The 19,973-nt window shown below is 40.3% G+C and overlaps 1 protein-coding gene across 1 annotated transcript in view; it reads left to right on the top strand.

The window, feature by feature from the left end:
- Positions 1 to 19,973, top strand: part of SPTLC2 (serine palmitoyltransferase long chain base subunit 2) — a 97,376-nt gene that overhangs the window by 46,056 nt on the left and 31,347 nt on the right. Inside the window, exon 9 of the mRNA XM_026519413.4 lies at positions 1,536 to 1,662. Within this exon, the coding sequence (XP_026375198.1) occupies positions 1,536 to 1,662 (127 nt within the window). The remainder of the gene's footprint in view (positions 1 to 1,535; positions 1,663 to 19,973) is intronic.

A 19,973-nucleotide genomic window follows, 5' to 3' on the forward strand; every position in this document is an offset into this window, starting at 1 on the left:
CATGCTACAACATGGATGAACTTGAAAGCATTGTGTTAAAGAAGTCAGTCACAAAAGGTCATGTATTATTTCTTTTATGTGATATGTCCAGAACAGGTAATCAGAGACGGAATGTAGGTTAGTAGTTGCCAAGGGCTGAGGGAATGGGTTGAGTGGTAGGTGACTGCTGATGGGTATGAGGTTTCTTTCTGAGATAATGAAATGTTCTAAAATTAGATAGTGGGGTGCCTGGCTGGCTCCGTCGTTAGAACATATGACTCTTGATCCTGGCATCGTGAGTTCAAGTCCCAGGTTGGGTGTGGACCCTACTTTAAAATAAATAAATAAAAATTAAAGAATGAAATTAGATAGTGATGAAAGTTGCACAGCTCTGTTAATACACTAAAAGCCACTGTACACTTTAGATAAGTGAGTTATATCTCAATAAAACTTACTGTAAGAAAACTCTCCATAGTATTAATAAAAACACATTGTCAAGTATTTGTATGTGACATGTAGTAGGAGCTCATAAATATTTTTGATTCCTTTTTAAAATTTGATATTGGGAAGCTTAAAGCCTGGACTTTCTCTTAGTAATTGATTGCCTTTTAGAGAAAACTCATTTAGTCAAGTTTGATAGATTTTTACTTCAAATTTTTGTTAATGGGACCAGGCTCACTTTTGGAGAGTTGTTTGCTTTTTGGTGAGATATATTGCTAAACCAAACGACTTAAAATAATACTGTGGGAAATCATTTAGGTGTGGTATAGCTATGCTTTTGTGGCTTTTGTACAGTTTTTAGTGTGTTTGAAGTGATACACTTTTTAGAGTCATATTTTGTGTCTCCTTGTTGGGTTCTGATACATACGCTACCTTGCACATTTTATTTAAAGATTTAGTGAAGTTAAAAGGAGAGAATAGGGATATACAACTGATTATTTTGGACTCCTTGTAACTGACATATAGAGTTTTTCTTTATTCAGTGAGACGGCTTTCCCGTTCTCATGAAAGACCCAGTGAATTTCTATTTAATTTCTGCCACATTTATATCATTTTATAAATCTCTATGTATCTGGAGGACATTTAAAATACCTTTAAAATTGATGTTAGAGAACTGTCTTTCTCTTACTCGGGAGTGTAAGGATGGGCTTTGCAGGCATAGGGTAATATGCAGATGATATTTTTTGTAATAGTTATAAGTAAATTACTGTATCTAAAAAGCAGTCCAAGCACTTTAATTCAGCATTGTAGATCTGTTTATAATACTAAGTGATATAGTCTCCAAATTTAGAGGGCTTCTTTAAAAACTAGTTTTTCTTTCTTTCATGTTGTGGCGTGTTTAAAAAAGAAAAAGCCTGAGGATGTTGGCTTGTGTCCGACGCAGTTGTTGCTGATAGTATACTGTGACCACGTTGGTGACCTTGCATCTCAGATTAGTGTCCCTCTTCCGGTGCTGTTGAAGGGAGGAAGAGTCTGCTTTCACCTGGAAGGCAGGCAGTGACATTGCAGAGAATTCAAGCTCTCCCTCTAATGCCTTGCTTCTGTGAACTCCCCAGGAGCTGATAGACTATCTGCGAACGCATTCTCATAGTGCAGTGTATGCCACGTCACTGTCGCCACCTGTCGTGGAACAGATTGTCACCTCTATGAAGTGCATCATGGGGCAGGATGGCACAACCCTTGGTAAGTCCCTGTTTTCTTGGAAAATTTCCTCTGCTCAGGAAATGCTAAGCAACCAAACATGCTCTTTTCTTCAGACTTTTTTCCTAAAATGAGGAGTCGGGTATACTAATGAGCAGAACTGGCAGGTGTGTGAGGCCTTGACTGCTGTGGACACTTTTCAGTGTGTTTGATACACATCTGCCCTGAGAACTAGCCTGGCTTGCTTCCTGTGGAATTTTCTTGTCTACAGATGGTGGCGCTTTAATCTTACTGTCTTACCTATCTTCATAAATCTTCGGCGATAAACTGCAGGGTCTTTCCTGAATTGCACAATCTTTTATGAAGATGTAACTCACTGTAGCGATGTCTCGTTCCCATTGTATTTAAAAGCTGCTCTTTGCATGTATTAATGTCCTTGATTTAATGCCTTTTAAAAGAGTTTCTAATTTAACAATAGGTAATAAAAGTCATCCTCAATGTGTTCATTCTGTCTTTGGTGGAATTTGTAGTCCAAACTAGATGCCCTGACATAAACACACTGAAATGAAATAAATAAAATGTGATACTTGCTTTCTCTTTTACTTTTATTCTGCATCACTAGAGGGCAGTGTTGATTGCAGAAAATTAGAACAATTGGGATTTTTGTTTTGTTTTTTCACTTTTAAAAATATTTCCATTGTGAGTATGAGACATACATTAATTTTACGTGTTGCTTTTTAAATGCTTCTAAAATGAGTTTTATTCTTGTCAACGATTTTACACTATCAGCCTTGAGTTCTCCACTCTTCATTTGTATGATATTTTGTGGTAATATTGATTTGATTTGCATTGGAAAACAAGTAGGAAGTAGTCTGTCTGATTTTGATGCAAACCTGTTTTCTTAAATCAGAACTTTTTCTTAATATTTTCTTCTGATTTGTGGTATATCCTTATTATCTCTAGTGAGAGATTTTTGGAAATAGATTTTCAAAGTGTTGATCATTTTCAGTTTCATGAATTGATTCCTTGGGGAAGAAAACATTTCATTCACGTTGTGAACACAGCATGGAGCCTTGAGAGTAACCCCCTCTTAAGAGTAGCTACGTGATCTTCTCTCCTTCCTCACGGTGTTATTAGAAATAGTGTGTTTTGATCTGAGATATATACTTATATAGCTAGCAATTATCCAGTTACTTCACATAGATGCATCAGCCTTATTGATTTGGCGTACAGACAGGTGACTAAAGTGAATGGCTAACAGCTGTCAGAGTTAATTTTGGATCATTTCTTTGCCCTGTCCTAGAAAGAACGTGGATCTGTGTGATGTGTGACCTCTGCATAAATGACTTATCTGTGCTAAGTAATGAAATCTAGGCTCTGCTGGTGGTGAGAAAATGAAATGTGGTAATTAGTTACAGGCTTTGGGTTAGCACTCATTTTCCAGTTTATTTATTGGCTCTTGGACCACCCCCGAAGCCTAGTGGTATGAAACAACAGCCATCTTATTATGCTCACAGATTCTGCAGGTCAGGAATTCGGTCAGGGCACAGCAGGGATGGCTTCTCTTTGCTCCTTAATATCCGGGACTTGAGCTTGGAAGACCCAAGGCGCCGGGAAGACTTAGATGGCTGGGGGCTGGGATCATCTGGAGGCTTCTTCCCTCTCACGTCACTTGGGCCCGTGTGACTTGAACACTGGGCTCAGCTGAGGCCGTTGACCAGAGCCTCACATGTCCTCCTTATGAGGCATGGGCTCCTCATAGCATGGTGAGTAGGAAACCAGAGGGGACGCTTCAGAGCATACGTTCCCAAATAACCTGCCGAAACCCCATGACCTTTGCTGATTTGTTGTTAAGCAGGTCACTAAGGCCAGTCCAGATTGCAGGGCACAAGAAATCAGACTCCACTTCAAGTGCTAAGTGGGTCCAAGAATTTGTGGCCATTTTTACAACTTGCCACTACCAGCGTTTATATATTTTAAAAATTGCTCTCTAAAACTTTTAATTAGTGTAGGCAAACTGCTTTTGGCTACATTGCTTCTCTGCCAAAATAGAGGATAATAAGAATGTAGCCAAAAGTAGAGGTAAGTACCATCTTTCTTAAATCTGGCTACCTGATCCTAATTAAATTTAGCCTGATTTCTTTTAGATTTGAGTGTGTACGGTAGTGCTTATTTTTATGGCATCATTTAATGCATCTTTTTATTGTCCTTGTAGTGGAAAGAAAGTGTGAATCAAGCAGCAGTCCTTTGTGCCTTAAGGTGACCTTTAAAAAGAGGTATCTGCAATTAATTTACCTGAGTATGAGTTGATAGTAGAAGTGGCCTACCCTGAGTGAAACTTAATCTTTTATGTTCAAGACATTGAATTTCATTCATTCCACAAACATTGAGTATCTCACTCTCTGTTAGACTGAATCAGAATCCATAGGAAATGGGCGTACAAACAGATGGTTTGAGAGGAATATGTACTTGGGGAGTATTGGAGATGCAGAGGATAGTGGCTTGTTGTATTAGTCCCGGAGAGTACTGTAACATAGAAAAATTGAAGTTTCATTAATCACTTTACCAAATACTTGCCCGCTAGGTGCTATTGCTAGACACTCGTGACTCATCAAGAATGAAACACCCCAAGGGTGCCTGGGTGGCTCAGTCGTTAAGTGTCTGCCTTCGACTCAGGTCGTGATCCCAGGGTCCTGGGATGGAGCCCCGCGTCCTGGGATGGAGACCTGCCTCAGGCTCCCTGCTCAGCGGGAAGCCTGCTTCTCCCTCCCTTTGCTTGTGTTCCCTCTCTCGCTGTGTCTCTCTCTCTGCCAAATAAATAAAATCTTAAAAGAAAAAAAAGAAAGAAAGAAAAAGAAAGAAAGAAACACCCCAAAGTTTTTCCGTAATGGGGTTTCTAGTGAGGGAAGTAAATTATACAGTGTGCTAGAAAATAAGTACCCTGGGAAAAAGGGAAGTAGGGAAGATGAGTGGTCACGGGTTCTGGGGACCCAGTTTGCAATTTTAAATAAGGTGGTCGTTGAGAAGGTAAGACTTTAGCAAGAATTTGGAGAAGGTGAGGATTTGGCCCTGAAAATCCAGGGATAAAACGGCCTAGAGATGGAGGCCACTCTGTGTTCAGGAACCGCGAGGAGACCACTGTGGCCTGAACATAATAGGACAGGTAGAGGGATTGTGGGTGAGTGAGTGGGGAAGGGTAGAGGTGCGAAGGATGGCAGTTCTGACAGGGGGGCAGACTTGTCTCATGAGGGGTGTTAGGGTGACACCAAAAAGCACAGACATACTGGTTCTCTTGCCCGAAAATCACATTCAGATTCTTGTTTAGTATCGAATTCACAGTCCTGTGAACCCGTGGGCTGCTTAATGCTGGCAGGCTTCTGGCATGCATCAGACAGGTTATGAATGTTATTGGTCCTTCATATTTTATGAAAAGGTACAGAAAATAATGTACTCATGATCCCATATTTTAATGTTAATATCTCACCCCGTTTATCTCACTTTTTAAAAAGAAAAAGATAGCTAAAGCTCCCTTTAGTGTCCCTTCTTGATTCTGTTTCTCTCACCCCTTCCCCAGAGATACCAGTATTCTGAAATTGTCTCTTTCTGTACTTTTCTACTTGTACTGTGACCGTATCCATATAGTGTCGGTATCCCCCACTGTTTGAAGGCTCACTGTTTGCTATGATGACGTGCAGAAATGCTTATGAGATTTAACTGTCTGAATCAAAACCTGCTGTAATAAATGTCATGTGCACACCACTAAAGGTGTTCTCAGTTGTGCACGAGCCTGGGGATGAGGCTGTGGAGCGCACTTCAGGTGTGTTTTTGCTCTTTTCCTGATAGGACCCAGTCTCCCATCCACTTGAGTTATTAAATGTGTTGTGCAATCTCTCTGTCATCTTCCCCACGTTACTAGTGAAAATGTCCTGTGACATGCAGAAAAACCTATGAAAAAAGTAGGTGAGCAGAAGAGGCCCACAGATGTCCCTGCATTTGCAGAAAATGTGGGAGTGCTGACGCTCATTGAGACAAGGGAACGCCTGCCTGGGAATATAACTCATGACTCCATATTTCGCAGCATCACTGAGTCGGACACGCAGGAGTACTTCAGTCGCCTCAGGGTTAAAATAGGTCATTGGTATTATAGATGCTATCTATTTTATGGAAATTCTTGGTAGGTTATTATGCAGATATTTAAGAGTGTTACGTGGCTTGGGAAAAAAATTGTTTGGAGTTTTGGATGAACCAGGAACATGTGATTTTTTTCTATTTTTGAATGATGTAATATACCTGATGTTCTGGTACCTGAACATTCACACTGTAACACACTTTTAGGAACAGACTGGATTCCAATAATGAGGACCGTCTGTGTTGCTTTGTGTGTGTGGTTTGGTTTTGTTTTGTTTTTTAAGATTTTATTTGTTTATTAGAGAGAGCATGAGCAGGAGGAGGAGCAGAGGGAGAGGGAGAAGCAGACTCCCCGCTGAGCAGGGAGCCCCCCACGGGACTCGACCCCAGGACCCTGAGATCATGACCTGAGCCGAAGTCAGACACTTAACTGACGGAGCCACCCAGACGCTCCTGTTGTTTTGTGTTTTTAAATGTTACACAAGTTGGTCATATTCGGGAAGTTTTTCCACAACTTATTTTATTTGCTTAATATTATTTGTTTGCATTATCCCTGTTGAGTGTGAGGTTCTTACTCATTCGTTTTCACTGTTGTGTAATACTCCACTGAGCGTTACCACAGCTTGTGTGTTCATTACTCTGTTGATGGACATTTAGATTGTTAGCTCTTTTTAACTGTTGCTACATAGTACCGCAGTGATAATCCTTACGTGGGTCTCCTTTGCTGAGATAATTTTGCCTGTATCCTGTGGCTGAGATTCTTCATCTCACAGTGATAGAGGTTTCCAGGTTCTTTCAGAAGTCCTTAGCAGTGTAGTCTCCCGTTCTAGTATGAAAGTTAGAGTTTCTCCATTTCCATGCCTTTTTAGGTATTGTCAGTCCCTTTAATTTCAGCGAACGTGATCTGTGTGAAACACAATCTTATTGTAGTTTTTATTTCCATTTTCCTGATTAGTAGTCAGATTGGTCGTTCATTTAGATGGGTATTTTTAGTTCTTCATGTTTTCTGGATAATAATTCTTTATCACTGTTGTCTCCCAAACTGAGAGACATGGCTTTTCTTTAAATCTTGTTTATAATATTATGCTTTATAAAAGTTTTCCCTTTTAATATGTTAGAATTTACATGTCTTTTCCCATATGGACAGTGTTTTTGTGCCTTAAACAATCTTCTCTTTTGTCTGTGTCAAATATATCTTCTGCAAGTGTTTATTGCTTTCTTCTACTGTTTTGTATCAGTGAATGAATTAATTGGTGGTATGTGTTTCTGTATGGTTGAGTGTGTGAGAGAGAGTTATTTTAGGGGTATTTTTCAGTTTCATCTTGGATTATCTAGGCTTTCTAGAACCGTACATTTTAATACTGCACTGTTTTTCAGTTTTTATATTTTGAAGAAATTTGCCTGGAAGGAATCAGGTTTACATCTGAGCTGCACCCATATTTCTGTCTTTGAATTTCCATAGTGCTGTGGATTGAAAATGGGGGGAGCTGAAATGAAAGGCTGTGTCTTTTGTAATACCCTTTTTCTCCCAAAAGCCCTATTTTACAACGTTATAATGTCACAGATTTATAATTTTGTCTCACAGAGCCCTTGTTTAATGTTTCAACACAATGTTGGGGCGCCTCGGTGGCTCAGTCATTGGGTGTCCGCCTTTGGCTCAGGTCATGATCCCAGTGTTCTGGGATCGAGCCCCACATTGGGCTCCCTGCTTGGCGGGAGGCCTGCTTCTCCCTCTCCCACTCCCCCTGCTTGTGTTCCCTCTCTTGCTGCCTCTCTCTCTGTCAAATAAATAAATAAAATCTTTAAAAAAAAAAATAATGTTTGAACACAATGTTTTGTCTAAAGTGTGTATGCAAGTCAATCAGTAGACTTAACTGCTAGATGTTACAGTTGGTGTCCGGTCCTAAAATATCAAACATATAATGAAATCTCTAAGCCTTACCTTTTCATTATAATTTTGACTGTCTCAAGTATTGTGTGTTACTCGATTTTGATTTTTTTCTTCATAACTGATGTGCAGCTACAGCACAGTACCAATGAGCATATAAAGTTTATTATTGCTGCATTCAGAATGTCTAATAATTTTTGGTTTTGTGAAGTTTCTGAGTCCTGTGTTAAATTTTTTAAAGATTTATTTATTTATTTTTGGAAAAGAGAGAACACCCATGGGGAGTGGTGGAGGGTGGGGGGAGGGAGAGAGAATCCAAGCAGACTCCATGCTGAGCACTGAGGTCGACACAGGGCTCTATCTCAGGACCCTGAAATCATGACCTGAGCTGAAATCAAGAGTTGGATGCTTAACTGACCGCGCCACGCAGGCGCTGCTGAGTCCTGTGTGATATTATTAGTGTTCACACTTTATTTTGTCCCTTTAGCAAACACGTTTGGTAATACAAAGATGAAATGGAATAAAGTATTAGAATAATACTGTTACAGAAAGAGGGAGACTTCCCCAAAAATGAACTTTCAGTTAATAGGCAGTGTTATGGGGCAGTAACTCCGAAAGCTTGTTGGCCAGGTGACACAGATCATCAACCAGTAGCCATGGGATGTCACTGTATAATGTGAAAGCTCACTAACCCTTCATGTAGTTTTTCCAGATCGGTGTCAGCTCCCCTGTTAGGACCCTTGTCTTGCTCCTCCATTGCATCTTTTTTTTTTTTAAGATCTTATTTATTTATTTGACAGAAAAAGAGCACAAGCAGGGGGAACAGCAGTCAGAGGGAGAGGGAGAAGCAGGCTCACCGAGCAGGGAGCCCAATTCAGGGCTCAATCCCAGGACCCTAGGATCATGACCTGAGCCGAAGGCAGACACTTGCCTGAGCCACCCAGGCGCCCCTCCTTTGCATCTTAAATAGTGCCTGTGTCAGGAACTTAAGAGTCAGTAATTGTTTGTTTGACTTGATTATTCACAAAACTGTTATCTGTCTTCCCAAAGTAGAATAACTCCACGAAAACATGGAGTTTTGGCTATCTTGTTCACTTTGTTGCTTCTGTTTAAAACGTGTTTGGCACATAGTAGGCATGCAGTAGATGCTTGGTAGATGGTTAAATGAATAATACTTTGGTGGCTTGAAGAGAGGCATTCTAACCTATGATTTAGTCCCTTATTATATTGTTTGTGTTCTTAAATGCTGAGGGCTTAAGAAATTTATATACCCAAGAGGATAAGATCCTTCATTCACTCATATAGGATTATTCTTGAATTGAAGCCTTATGTATACTGACCAACGTTCTTAGAATTATAGGACTTGGGAAAAAATATATGAGATTTAAGATTAATAATTTAGTTTTAAAAACATAAATGTATCTTTGATTTGATGCTGTTACTGATTTTCTCTTAGTGGGATAAAGCTTCATACTTTGATGGTACAGATGGTTTGGCCTTTGCTCTCCCTAACCAGGTCCTTTTGTAACCAGAAGCAACCATTCGTAAGCTCGCTTTCAAAGCCCGGAAAGCATTTGTTCCATTCTAACTGGCAGGTGTATCTCATCAGTAAAAAAGAAATGGAGCCTATGAATCATTGGAGGAACATTATAAATCAGATTAGGATAGAGAAGCTAAACTTAGTTTCTTATAAATAGGATTTATGTAACTATAAAACAGATTAGACTTGAATTAAAATATAAATATTTGCTTATCATTAAATATTCCAGTTCGGTTTTAAAGTTGTCCACTAACATCTATTCTATTTTAAGCAAAGATACGACCCATGTCAGAATGTAGGATTTATGACGCTGTATGTTTTCACAGGGGCTGCTGTTCTCTCTCCAGTTACGGGCTTAGTACGATTTTTCTCTTTTTTCCCTTCCAAGCCAGAGTTAGTGGATCAGAAATAGTTGTTTTGTAATGATAATATGGTGAGCTATGAAATGGTGAACAACTAGTTCGTCTTCATTTAAGATGAAATCGAAACTAAAATGTGACTTGAATTATTAGGGGTTAAAAAAAGAGAAGTCACTTAGCTTTGACACCTGGAAGACTTTCTTTTGTTTAATACAAGTGGGGTAAAATAATCACGATATTACTACTTTTAATTAGTTGCTAGTTTGTAGGGTCAGTTACAGGTACAGCATGTAAAGTTTAGCAGTGGCTATAAACCAGATATAAATAACAAAAACCTTGACAGTGTAAGCAGTGCAGACAGGAGGTGTGGAAAGGGGATAAAGGAAAGTGAGGGGCATGGAAGTGTATCCGTTTCTGTCATGTACTTGGTGGAGAGTCAGTCGTTACTATCTTGTTTATAAATCAGCACAGTTTGAAGTTAAGGAATCCTCTTTAGGTTTATGAAGGTGGCTGGCCACTAGAATTAAAAATAATAATATGACAAAGCTTGGTGGTGATTAGTCGAAGGGACATGGAAAGTAGCAGGAGCACAGCTGCCTGACCACACCACCATGTAGGGTTGCGGAAGGAGAAGCAGAGGGTAAGTGTGTGCAGCACTGCAGTGCTAGCTGTCAAAAGTGCCGGAAGGAGAACCTGGCGCTGCTTCTTGGGATGGGAATGGAGGTGGCTGGCGGAAGCGGGGAGGGGGGACTTACGTACTTTGTATTTAATATTCTGTACTGCTGGAATTTTATTTTGCCATATGAGTATGTTACTTTTATGAGTAAGACTTTTGTTATCAGATTCCATACTACATGAATAACTTCTATGGAAATAGATCTTGCTTAAAATATGATTGAAAGTAACGCTTAAACATATACACAAATATTACATGGTTGATTGTTAAGAAACAATCAATCTTTTTTTTTTTCTTTCTTTTTTTTTTTTTTTGTGGGAAGATGTGTTGCTCTGTGGTGAGCAGAGTGTAGAGCCTTCAGGAAAGCTGCTGCACGCAAGAGAAGTTGAGATCCATCCCCAACCCTACTTTGTAGGCACCCCCTTTTCTTCCTCCCGGCCTTCCCCACATTCTCCCTCCAGTTCCTATCCTTTTCCTGAGGAAGAGAAGGACATGCCACTAGATTGATGAGTAGACCTTGAAAGGCATCTTACCTCAGAACCGAAAGGAGGGAACAGTGGATGGGAAGTGCTGCCAGCGTGCTTGTTCATTGAGTGGACATACGGACTTAGAGCAGCCTGGAGAGCAGAAAAACTGACACCAAGGAAATTCTGACAAATTCCACTAGACATTTGAAATTCTAGCTTACACACACACACACACACACACACACACATCCATCCATCCAGTAATGGAAATTTAGCTGTAAGATCTGTTCATGAGTCAAGGCAAAATATGTCTGAGCAAAGAAACTAAAATTGTGCTTTTCCATTTTCCAGAGCTGTAATTGGCTGTATTTTATTTGTGGCCAAAGATGTAATTAATAACATGCACAGCACCCAGCTTAGTGTCTGACATCCGGTAGCCTTTTGATAAATTTGCTGAATGAGTGAATGAAGGCACACATGATCCATAACTGTTAGAAAATGGGTGGGTTCTTAAAGTATGTTGCTTGAGTAGATGAATGTTAAACCAAATGGCCAAATCATGGCACAAAATAAATAGGTGCATTTTACTAGGTAAATTTAAAAATGATGACAAGTGGGGCACCTGGGTGGCTGGGCTGGTTAAGCATCTCCCTTTGGCTCAGGTCATGATCCCAGGGTCCTGGGATGGAGGTGCCCTGTATCCTCAGGCTGCCTGCTCAGCAAGGAGTCTGCTTCTCCCTCTGCCCCTCCCTCCTGCTCACGTGCACAGGCTCTCTCAAATAAATAAATAAAATCTTTTTAAAAAATGACAGGTAGGGGCGCCTGGGTGGCACAGCGGTTGGGCGTCTGCCTTCGGCTCAGGGCGTGATCCCAGCGTTGCGGGATCGAGCCCCACATCAGGCTCCTCCGCTATGAGCCTGCTTCTTCCTCTCCCACTCCCCCTGCTTGTGTTCCCTCTCTGCTGGCTGTCTCTATCTCTGTCAAATAAATAAATAAAATCTTAAAAAAAATAAAAATGACAGGTAATTTTCCAGAAAACTGCACTTCTTGTACTTACTAATTTTGAAAGAACTGGGCCTATGTAGGCGCCTATTGGTGTAGGAGAAAAAAGGAATACCTTGGGCAGATTGAGGTTTAATTAAAATTAGTTTTGGCTCATTTGAATTAATTCCTATAATAGACTTGTTAATGAAGTGTTAAATGATCATCTTGAGAATCCCAGGAACTGTCAAAAGTTGATGTAGGAGAACTGAGAAACTTAAAAAAAAAAAAAAAAAATTCCAAGAGTCCCATGCTAAGAAGGCAGAACTGTTAAAGAAAACAATCTTTGGGGGTTGGGGGCACAGGGATAATTTCCTGCTTCTCCGCAGGAGGCTGACGGCTTTTCCATCCACTTGTTCTGTTTGGTGGACGGGCTGAGCCTGGGCACCCCTCTCCCGAGTCCGGTGCTTTCTGAGCCCAGGACTGTTTGGGTCCACTTTTTTCTTTATTACTGTTTATCTGCTTTTACCTAGTTTGTTTATTTCACTATTAGGAATTCATGTAAATATGGGGCACCTGGGTGGCTCAGTCGTTAAGCGTCTGCCTTCAGCTCAGGGCATGATCCCAGTGTTCTGGGATTGAGCCCCGCATCGGGTTCCTACGCTGGGAGCCTGCTTCTTTCTCTCCCACTCCCCCTGCTTGTGTTCCCTGTCTCGCTGGCTGTCTCTCTCTCTGTCAAATAAATAAATAAAATCTTAAAAGAAAAAAAGGAAATTCATGTAAATAAAAATCAAGTTTTCTAATAAAAAGTTTTCTTCTTACTTACATACAGTTTAACAGTGTATCTGACACCGAGAGTCAGACTAGATTACTTTATAACTGACTGCCTAGGATGCTGTTAAAAAAATACTGAATTCCACATTTATAAAACATTTATCAAGCATCTACTCTCTATCCTGTGGTGGGTTTGGGGTTGAGCAGTGCAGGGTTGAACAATACATCTACCTTTGAAAAAACGTACAGTCTAGTAGTAAGGATAGGATTCCAGAGAAGGGCTCGGCTCAGAGGCACAGGCAAATTCTTCCTTTGTTCAGCTTCCCCCTTTCTCCGGTTCCTCCTTCTGTCTTTTCTCCGAAAAGCTCCTTCTCTACGCTCCCCCCACCAAACTCTTAAACTTCCTTAAAACCAGCTCATTATTTGAAGCAAACTCAGGTCTTATTAATCTTACTACGTTCCTTATCAATCTTTCTAAGTGGATTTTTTCTATAGAAACTTATCACTCTAGTAAATTACCAGAAGGAAAAGAAAGATTTTCCTTTTGTAAATTAGCTTCGTCATTATCTAGCCCAAAGCGCTTTTTAACCAGTGGCTTAAGCTTTCTAAAATCAGCAAGCAATATGACCGCTTTATCAGTGGTGGAGAAATTTGCGGCCTCAGATGGTTCAAATTTTCTCAATATCTTGTCTCTGAATAGAAAGAACGTGCCTTCTGGAACTCCATCCTCTTCTTCTGAAGTTGCATTAATGATATTTAACATTTTATTAAAACAGACCTTTATAACCTCTTTCTAATTTTCTGATTTTTGGTCTGCTCATTTTCCAAAACACAGCTAAATTTAGTTGTGAGTAATCAGCCGTACAAATGAAAACCCTGTGGGGGCATTTACCTATCTGTTCCCTCTGATAACACTTTTAGTCTCCATCTCTGCTTCAGAAATTTGTTCAGAATACTCAAGAGCTTCTGTTGCGCTGGGGGTGGGGGTGGGGTTCTGCTTTTTCTTCCACTCCCAATCTCTTTCTTCCAAATCCAAATGCTAATAAAAGTTTCTCACCACAAGAGCGGTCTCTCCTTTTGTGTCTTGTTTCAGAGTTTGTTTGAAGCTAGCTGTTAAGATGCCCACAGGCAGCAGGCCTGGGAGCTAACCTTTGAACAAATGTAAACTTGTTCATTTAGTAGAATATTGTATTTAATACAAAATGTAAATAAGGAGTTTGAGGTTGTTCCCCTAGGACAGGAAAGGAGCCCTGTACTAGGTGTCCCTCATTTTGGAGATTTAGTAAGACGATATAAGGAAACTAATTGTTAATTAAAGTACTGTAAGACAAGAGTTGTTTGTTTTTTAAGATTGAAGTGGGTGAATTACCTTAGTTTTATTTCGTAATCAAATTTATTTTAAAGATTTTCCCCCCACAATTTGATTTATTCAGTTACTGTTTAGCTGAGACTTCTGACCATTACTTCAACCTATTCTTCTTATGACTTGTAATTTGTGAACCTTGTAATCCAGGCTCTGTTTTGTTTGAAGAATAACTTTCTAAACCTTAAGATGATTAGGAGTGTTTTTTTCCCCCAGAATTATTTTGGAGGACCTTGTCTAGGAGATTTGACCCTAGTTTTTCATCAACTTTGCCATTTATTGCTACAAGAATACTTAATATGTATAAACAAGTGAGAAGATATATGGACTCTGTTCTCAACTAAGAACCAGATACCCTCTGAAGCCTTGCCAGATTTGAGAGCTTTCTGAAGAGGAATTGATAAAAAAAAAAAAAAAAAAAAAAAAAAGTCATCTGTGGTTTTTCTGATTCTCTAAATACTTTACTCTGCCTGCCATCTCATTTGGTGGTGGAGCGAGGTTCAGAAGGACCTCATTCAGGTGTACTTTTGTGAGCCTCTGTTCTCAGACTTTGTCCATGGACCACGTTGCATCAGAGGCAAAGTTAGTGTGGTGGTTCCTGACCTTGCTTACACAGAGGAAATCTTCAAAATTAGTCATATTGCTGATGTCAGGGCCCCTTGCAGACCCTGAATTTCTGGGGTGTGAGGCCCCTGCAGGGTGTTAGTGAAAAGCACCCCAGATCTTAATGTGTAGCCAGGGTTGAGTACCATTGTTGAAGAGCTTGTTAGAAATGAGGATTCTAGTCCACTCTACCAAACCAGGGAGTCTTGGTGGACAAGGTCCTAGAATGTGCATTTTTAAGAAAACCTCAGTTAAAAATGCAAACTAATTTTTAAGGGATTTAAGGGCTATCTTTTTGTTTGTTTGTTTGAGCTTGTTTACACCAAAGAGAACCAAGAGCAGCTCTACTGAGAAGTGGTAACTTGGGAAGGGAAGAGAATTGAAAGTCCAGAGATAGGGTCTTTTTCTTTTGAAAGAAAATAAGGGACATGTTGCTTTGTGGAACAGGAGCTTGGTGGTAAAACTGAGTTGCCTGTTTTCATCGTTTTTTGAAATCTGGATGCCTTGAGGCTTTCTTCCAGAGAGCTGATGGTCCTTGCAGAATGATCAGTGGCATGGGTGGAGAAGTCAGAAACCAGTTAGGAAGGAAGGAAGAGAACTAAGAATTCAGAGACCCACGATCAACTCTTTAAGTCTCATTGCATTTATTTTTGTTTCACTTTTTTTTAATGGCCTATTAATTCAGAATCAAATTTTTTAGTATATAACCTACAGATGGTCTTGCCTGCTATAAACTTTAAAAAGTTCCGTACTGGTTAGCCTGTGAAACATCATGGCCTTGTCTTCCACCGCTGCAACTACAGGTTAATTCTGGCCTTGCCTTTAGTAGCCCTTGCCTGATTTGCTGACCCTCCTCATCTGAGGGTGGGTGCTTGAGTGCAGTACACAGATTTCCTCATCCCTGTAGTTTGTTCTAAAAGCAGCTTGTTGTGTGTTCCAGCCCCAAAGGACAGTAGGATAGTCTTTGGACAAATGAAGACTTTCTGTCCTGACAGTGAGGTGGCACCCTTTAAAACTCAGTTCCTTGGGGCGCCTGGGTGGCTCAGTGGTTAAGCGCCTGCCTTCGGCTCAGGTGGTGATCCCAGGACCCTGGGATGGAGCCCCGTGCCTCCGGCTCCCTGCTTGGAAGGGAGTCTGGTTTTGCCTCTCCCTCTGCCCCTCCCCTCTGCTCATGCACACGTGCTCTCTCTTGCGCTCTTTCTCTCTTTCACTCTTGCTCTCAAATAAATAAAGTCTTTAAAAAAATAAGTAAAACTCAGTTCCTTAATTTTTCGAAGGCACTTGGCCTCCTTTCTTCCTTTTGTTTAGGGTTCTCTTGTTTCTGGCTGTGCGGTAGCAACCATTCTTTGAAACTCTTGAACAACTTTAAGCCTTGGCCCCTGCTGCTTGGTGTGCATCCTGTGGCAGTCCTCCGGAAATCCTAGTTTTTGGACACTGAAACTAATTAAAGGATTAAGCTACGACTAGCGAGAGGGTGATAAACAGTGCTTGAGAGGGTCACTTACTGTTTAGTGCGTCGTGTTAGCAAAAACGGCTCTAGTTGCAGATGAGAGAAATAGCAGTAGTAATATGGGAGAGTAGAGTCAGATACTTGGCCAAGTTCTTGTAAGGAGACAAAGCACGGAAGTCGGCTTTGGAACAGTGTCCCTAGGGGAGGGAGAGACAGGCTGTCTGCTTTGATGTTCATTAGCTTGACAATTGCCTGAGCTGAGCGCTTTATTTGTTGCCAGTCTAGCAAAATAGGGGCTGCTTCTAGGAGATGGTGAACCTAGCTTCTACTCAATTTTGCTTCAGTGTTTAACAAAGTTACAGAACTCTCGCTTTCTGGAAGTCCCTTATAAATATCCCTTTTACAAGGCTGTTCACTGGACCACGAAAATAGCTTGTGAAGAGTGGGTCGGAGGTACGTTTATTTTCCTATTCCTTGGGTCTCTTAAGGACCTTAAAACAAAGATTTTCTAGTGCAATTTAGTTGGTACTTAAGGGGAACATGTTATTCAAATCAGTCTACCCTGCCTTCTAGCTAATATTTCTTTTATTTTTGTTTTAGGTAACATTTCTGGATAGGATACTTTATCCTTCTTTCTCTGAAATCATGTGAAAACGTGAACTCATAAATTCACATTCCTCCATGGTGTGGTGTGTTGAAATAGCTTCGCTAATGTTTTCTTTATATCCCATGCCCTCCTCTCTCTCCCGCCCTTACTTCCTTCTCTAGTCCTATTTAGTACTTGAAGATATTTTTAGGTATAGTGATCTTAATTTCTAATCTACAGGTTGAAATTCTGCAGCTGTTTATGTAGAAGTTAAAGAACAAAGGAGGACCTTTAATGATGGTTGATTTGTGTGTTTAGGCATTCTTTTGCTCCTCTCTCTCCTTTCCAGTAAGCTATGAGATCCTGCTCTTCCCAGTACATCCTGACTGGGTACTTGTGGCAGATGTACAATTTTTTGATCTAGAAAGTGCTCTGAGGAGTGGAAAGTGTTGTCTGCCGCCTTCTCCACCCACTTTAGAGCTGTCCATAGAAGGTGACCAGCCTCTACACTAAGGTAGCATCTAAATGTGAAAAAATAAAAATAATAATATGGAGTGGAAGTTACTTCATGGTTTAACCTTGTTAATTATCAGTATATTTCTGTTGGCATGGTAATCAACTTTGGTACTTATGTACTTATAAGATTCATAAGATAAGCAAAAGTTACCAAATTTTTAATAAGTACCAAGTGTTTGCCTCTACTCGTAGAAAGGTTTTCTTTTCTCCATTAATGGATCTTTACCTTTACTGCACTTACTCAGTTTTTAATTATTTAGCATACCCTGTTCTTGGAGGAATGTACAGTGTATGGCTACAAGATTTTTGGTCTAAGATACTTGCTGCTGTATATGATTTGAGTAATGTGTACCATTCAGTGATTCCTAAACAACACCCCATCAGTGGCAGGGTGGGGTCTTCCCTGGAGACCTAGAGTGCTATTTTTTGCCATTGATGAAGAGTAAAGGAAGTACGTAGCCGTTTTGTGTGTTCGGTATGGGAAGGGGGTTCTTATCTCTTCTTTATAACCAAAACTGTTTAAATGAAGTACAGTAATTATATGGGTTAGCCCTCTAATTCTGTGCTTATTCTTCAAACATTAATAGTGGGTTAACTAACTGGCTTTAACAGCAGTTAGAGATTATTTTTAATGTGTAAGTAAAAGTGTGGCCATTGTTCCAAGAAAATGTTCTATTAAGTATCATCTGAGTCCCATTGGGCTTGGGATAACTTGGTCAGAAGAATAGATGGCTATTTCTTGGACAGCATCCTAAGCTTTCTGAGGTATCAGAGTTGCAGTCATCATCATAAAGCATTTGCTGGACTTTTCCTATTTGGTGTTTTTATAGAGAGGAAGAAGGAGAGTGGAAAAGAGATATTATAAGAAATTGGCTCACATAGTTAAGGAGGCTTACAAGTCTCAAGATCTGCATTTGGCAAGCTGGAGACCCAAAGAGCTGATATAATTCTAGTCTAAATGCCATTCGTCTTGGGACCCAGGAAGAGCTGGGTCAGTTCAAGTCTGAAGGCAGAAAAAAACCTAACGTGCCAGCATGACAGGCAGGAGGAATTCCTTCTTATTTGGAAGGGACCATTTGTTCTTTTGAGGCCTTCAAACAATTGGATGAAGCCCACACACACTAGGGAGGACAATCCTTTTTTTCTTTTTTTTTTTTTTAAGATTTATTTATTTATGTATTTTAGAGAGATCGGGGGAGGAGGGCATAGGAAGAGAGGGTCTTAAGCAGATCCTGCACTGAGCGCAGAGCCTGACTCGGGGCTCAAATCTCACAACCCTAGATCACAACCTGAGTTGAAACCCCAAGAGTCGGATGCTTAACCAACTGTGCCGCTCAGGTGCCCGCGGAGGACAATGTTTACTCAGTTTTACTCAGTCTACCAAGTCAAATGTTAATCTCATCCCACACGTCCTCACTATCTGGTCGCTGTGGCCCAGTCAAGTTGACACATAAAACTAGCCATCACAGCGTTCTCAGTGGATTAGTCCACTTTTTTGAATACTAAAATTTGCCAGAAGTTTTCCAGGTTCAGTAGAAGTGAATAAACTGTGTTCTAGGCCTGTCAGTTTTTTCCTCCTCCATATTGTACTTGGCTGTGAAGACCAGCTTTGGGTTCTAAACTCTGGTGCTCTTCAATGTAAACAGTTTTTATATTATTAAGTTAGTTAACCTTATATTTTAGTTTCTATTTGTTAGTTGATTTTTAGTTGGTACCGTTGATGAAGTTTATACCCGGGGCAATTTGCTAGAAAGTAGCTCATCAATAACATGAATGGATATATGCAGCTCAGGGATCAGTCTGAAAGATCCCAAATGCAGGATTTTTCATACCAATTTAAATGTATTCATCTATTCATTCATTCTTTGTTTGGTTTATAAAACTAATACATGCTTATTTTCAACACCCAAATATTACAGATATGTCACAGAAAGTACAGTACCTGCGATTACAACCCATGTTGATTGTTTGGCATATAGTCTGCAGATTTATTACTGTTATTCCTTTTTAGCAGTAGCATATATAAGTAACACCACTTGATTAGAAGAGTTTGACTGGTAGTTATGGGAGGGAGGAAAATGAGAATACTTACGAACTTTTTAGCAGTTACTGGGGACAGTTTTGTTCTAGGGTTGTTAGACTCCGTAATTTTGGCAGGAAAAAAACCGGATGAGTCCTACTAGGATACCTGCCCTACCCGCTGTGTTTAATAGTGCTTAAGAATAACAAAAGAGAAGGAAATCACATTGTGACAGGGCTGTCAGCTTGTGAATTCTCTGTAAATGGGGACACTAATAATGCCATGTGATCATAACCAAGTTGGCTTGAATGTCAGAATCTTGTCATCATGGTAAGTGAAGTGTTCCATATTGTTCCAGCATTCCATGTGCAAACCTTCATCTGATAGCACCCCATATAAGGCTAATGTATTACAATGTTAATTCTCTCTGAAGTATTAAAAAAATGAAACAAAATAAGCCATTCTGTTACTGTTCGTGTTAATTCCTCCGCATAGTTTAAGAGTTGGTGAGAGTTGAGTCTAGCCCATTGCCCTCCTCAGCTTTAGACCAGTGAGAATTGCCCTGTGCCCCAGCAGAACACAGATAACTCTTGGGCAAGAGGCTGTTTCTCTTTCTCTTGACTTGAGCATTGATGGTGTCTTTTTCTGTTTTGTGTTTGTGTTCTGACAGTTTTGATGTATATGTAATGGCCAACAAATGTGCAAGTGATAGGGCTATCACACAAGTAAGGAATGAATTATGCCAGCTGTTCAAATGCACATTTCATGACTTCCAGAGGTTTCTTCAAGGCAGTGGTTGAGAACTCAGCTAGTAATGATCAGCAAGAAATAGAATTAGTTAGTGAAGGTCTTTGATACCGTGTAAAGCATCACAGTTGTCACTGCAGCCTGGGAGTATTGACCAGTGATCGTGAGGATAGTAGAAGAAGCAGTGGAATTGCCAGAAACCTGCCATATTGCGGAGGAGAAGCAGTCTCCTCTGTACCTGTCTGAAAGTACATC

The sequence above is a fragment of the Ursus arctos genome, unplaced genomic scaffold (assembly GCF_023065955.2).
Source record: "Ursus arctos isolate Adak ecotype North America unplaced genomic scaffold, UrsArc2.0 scaffold_25, whole genome shotgun sequence".
Taxonomy (NCBI): domain Eukaryota; kingdom Metazoa; phylum Chordata; class Mammalia; order Carnivora; family Ursidae; genus Ursus; species Ursus arctos.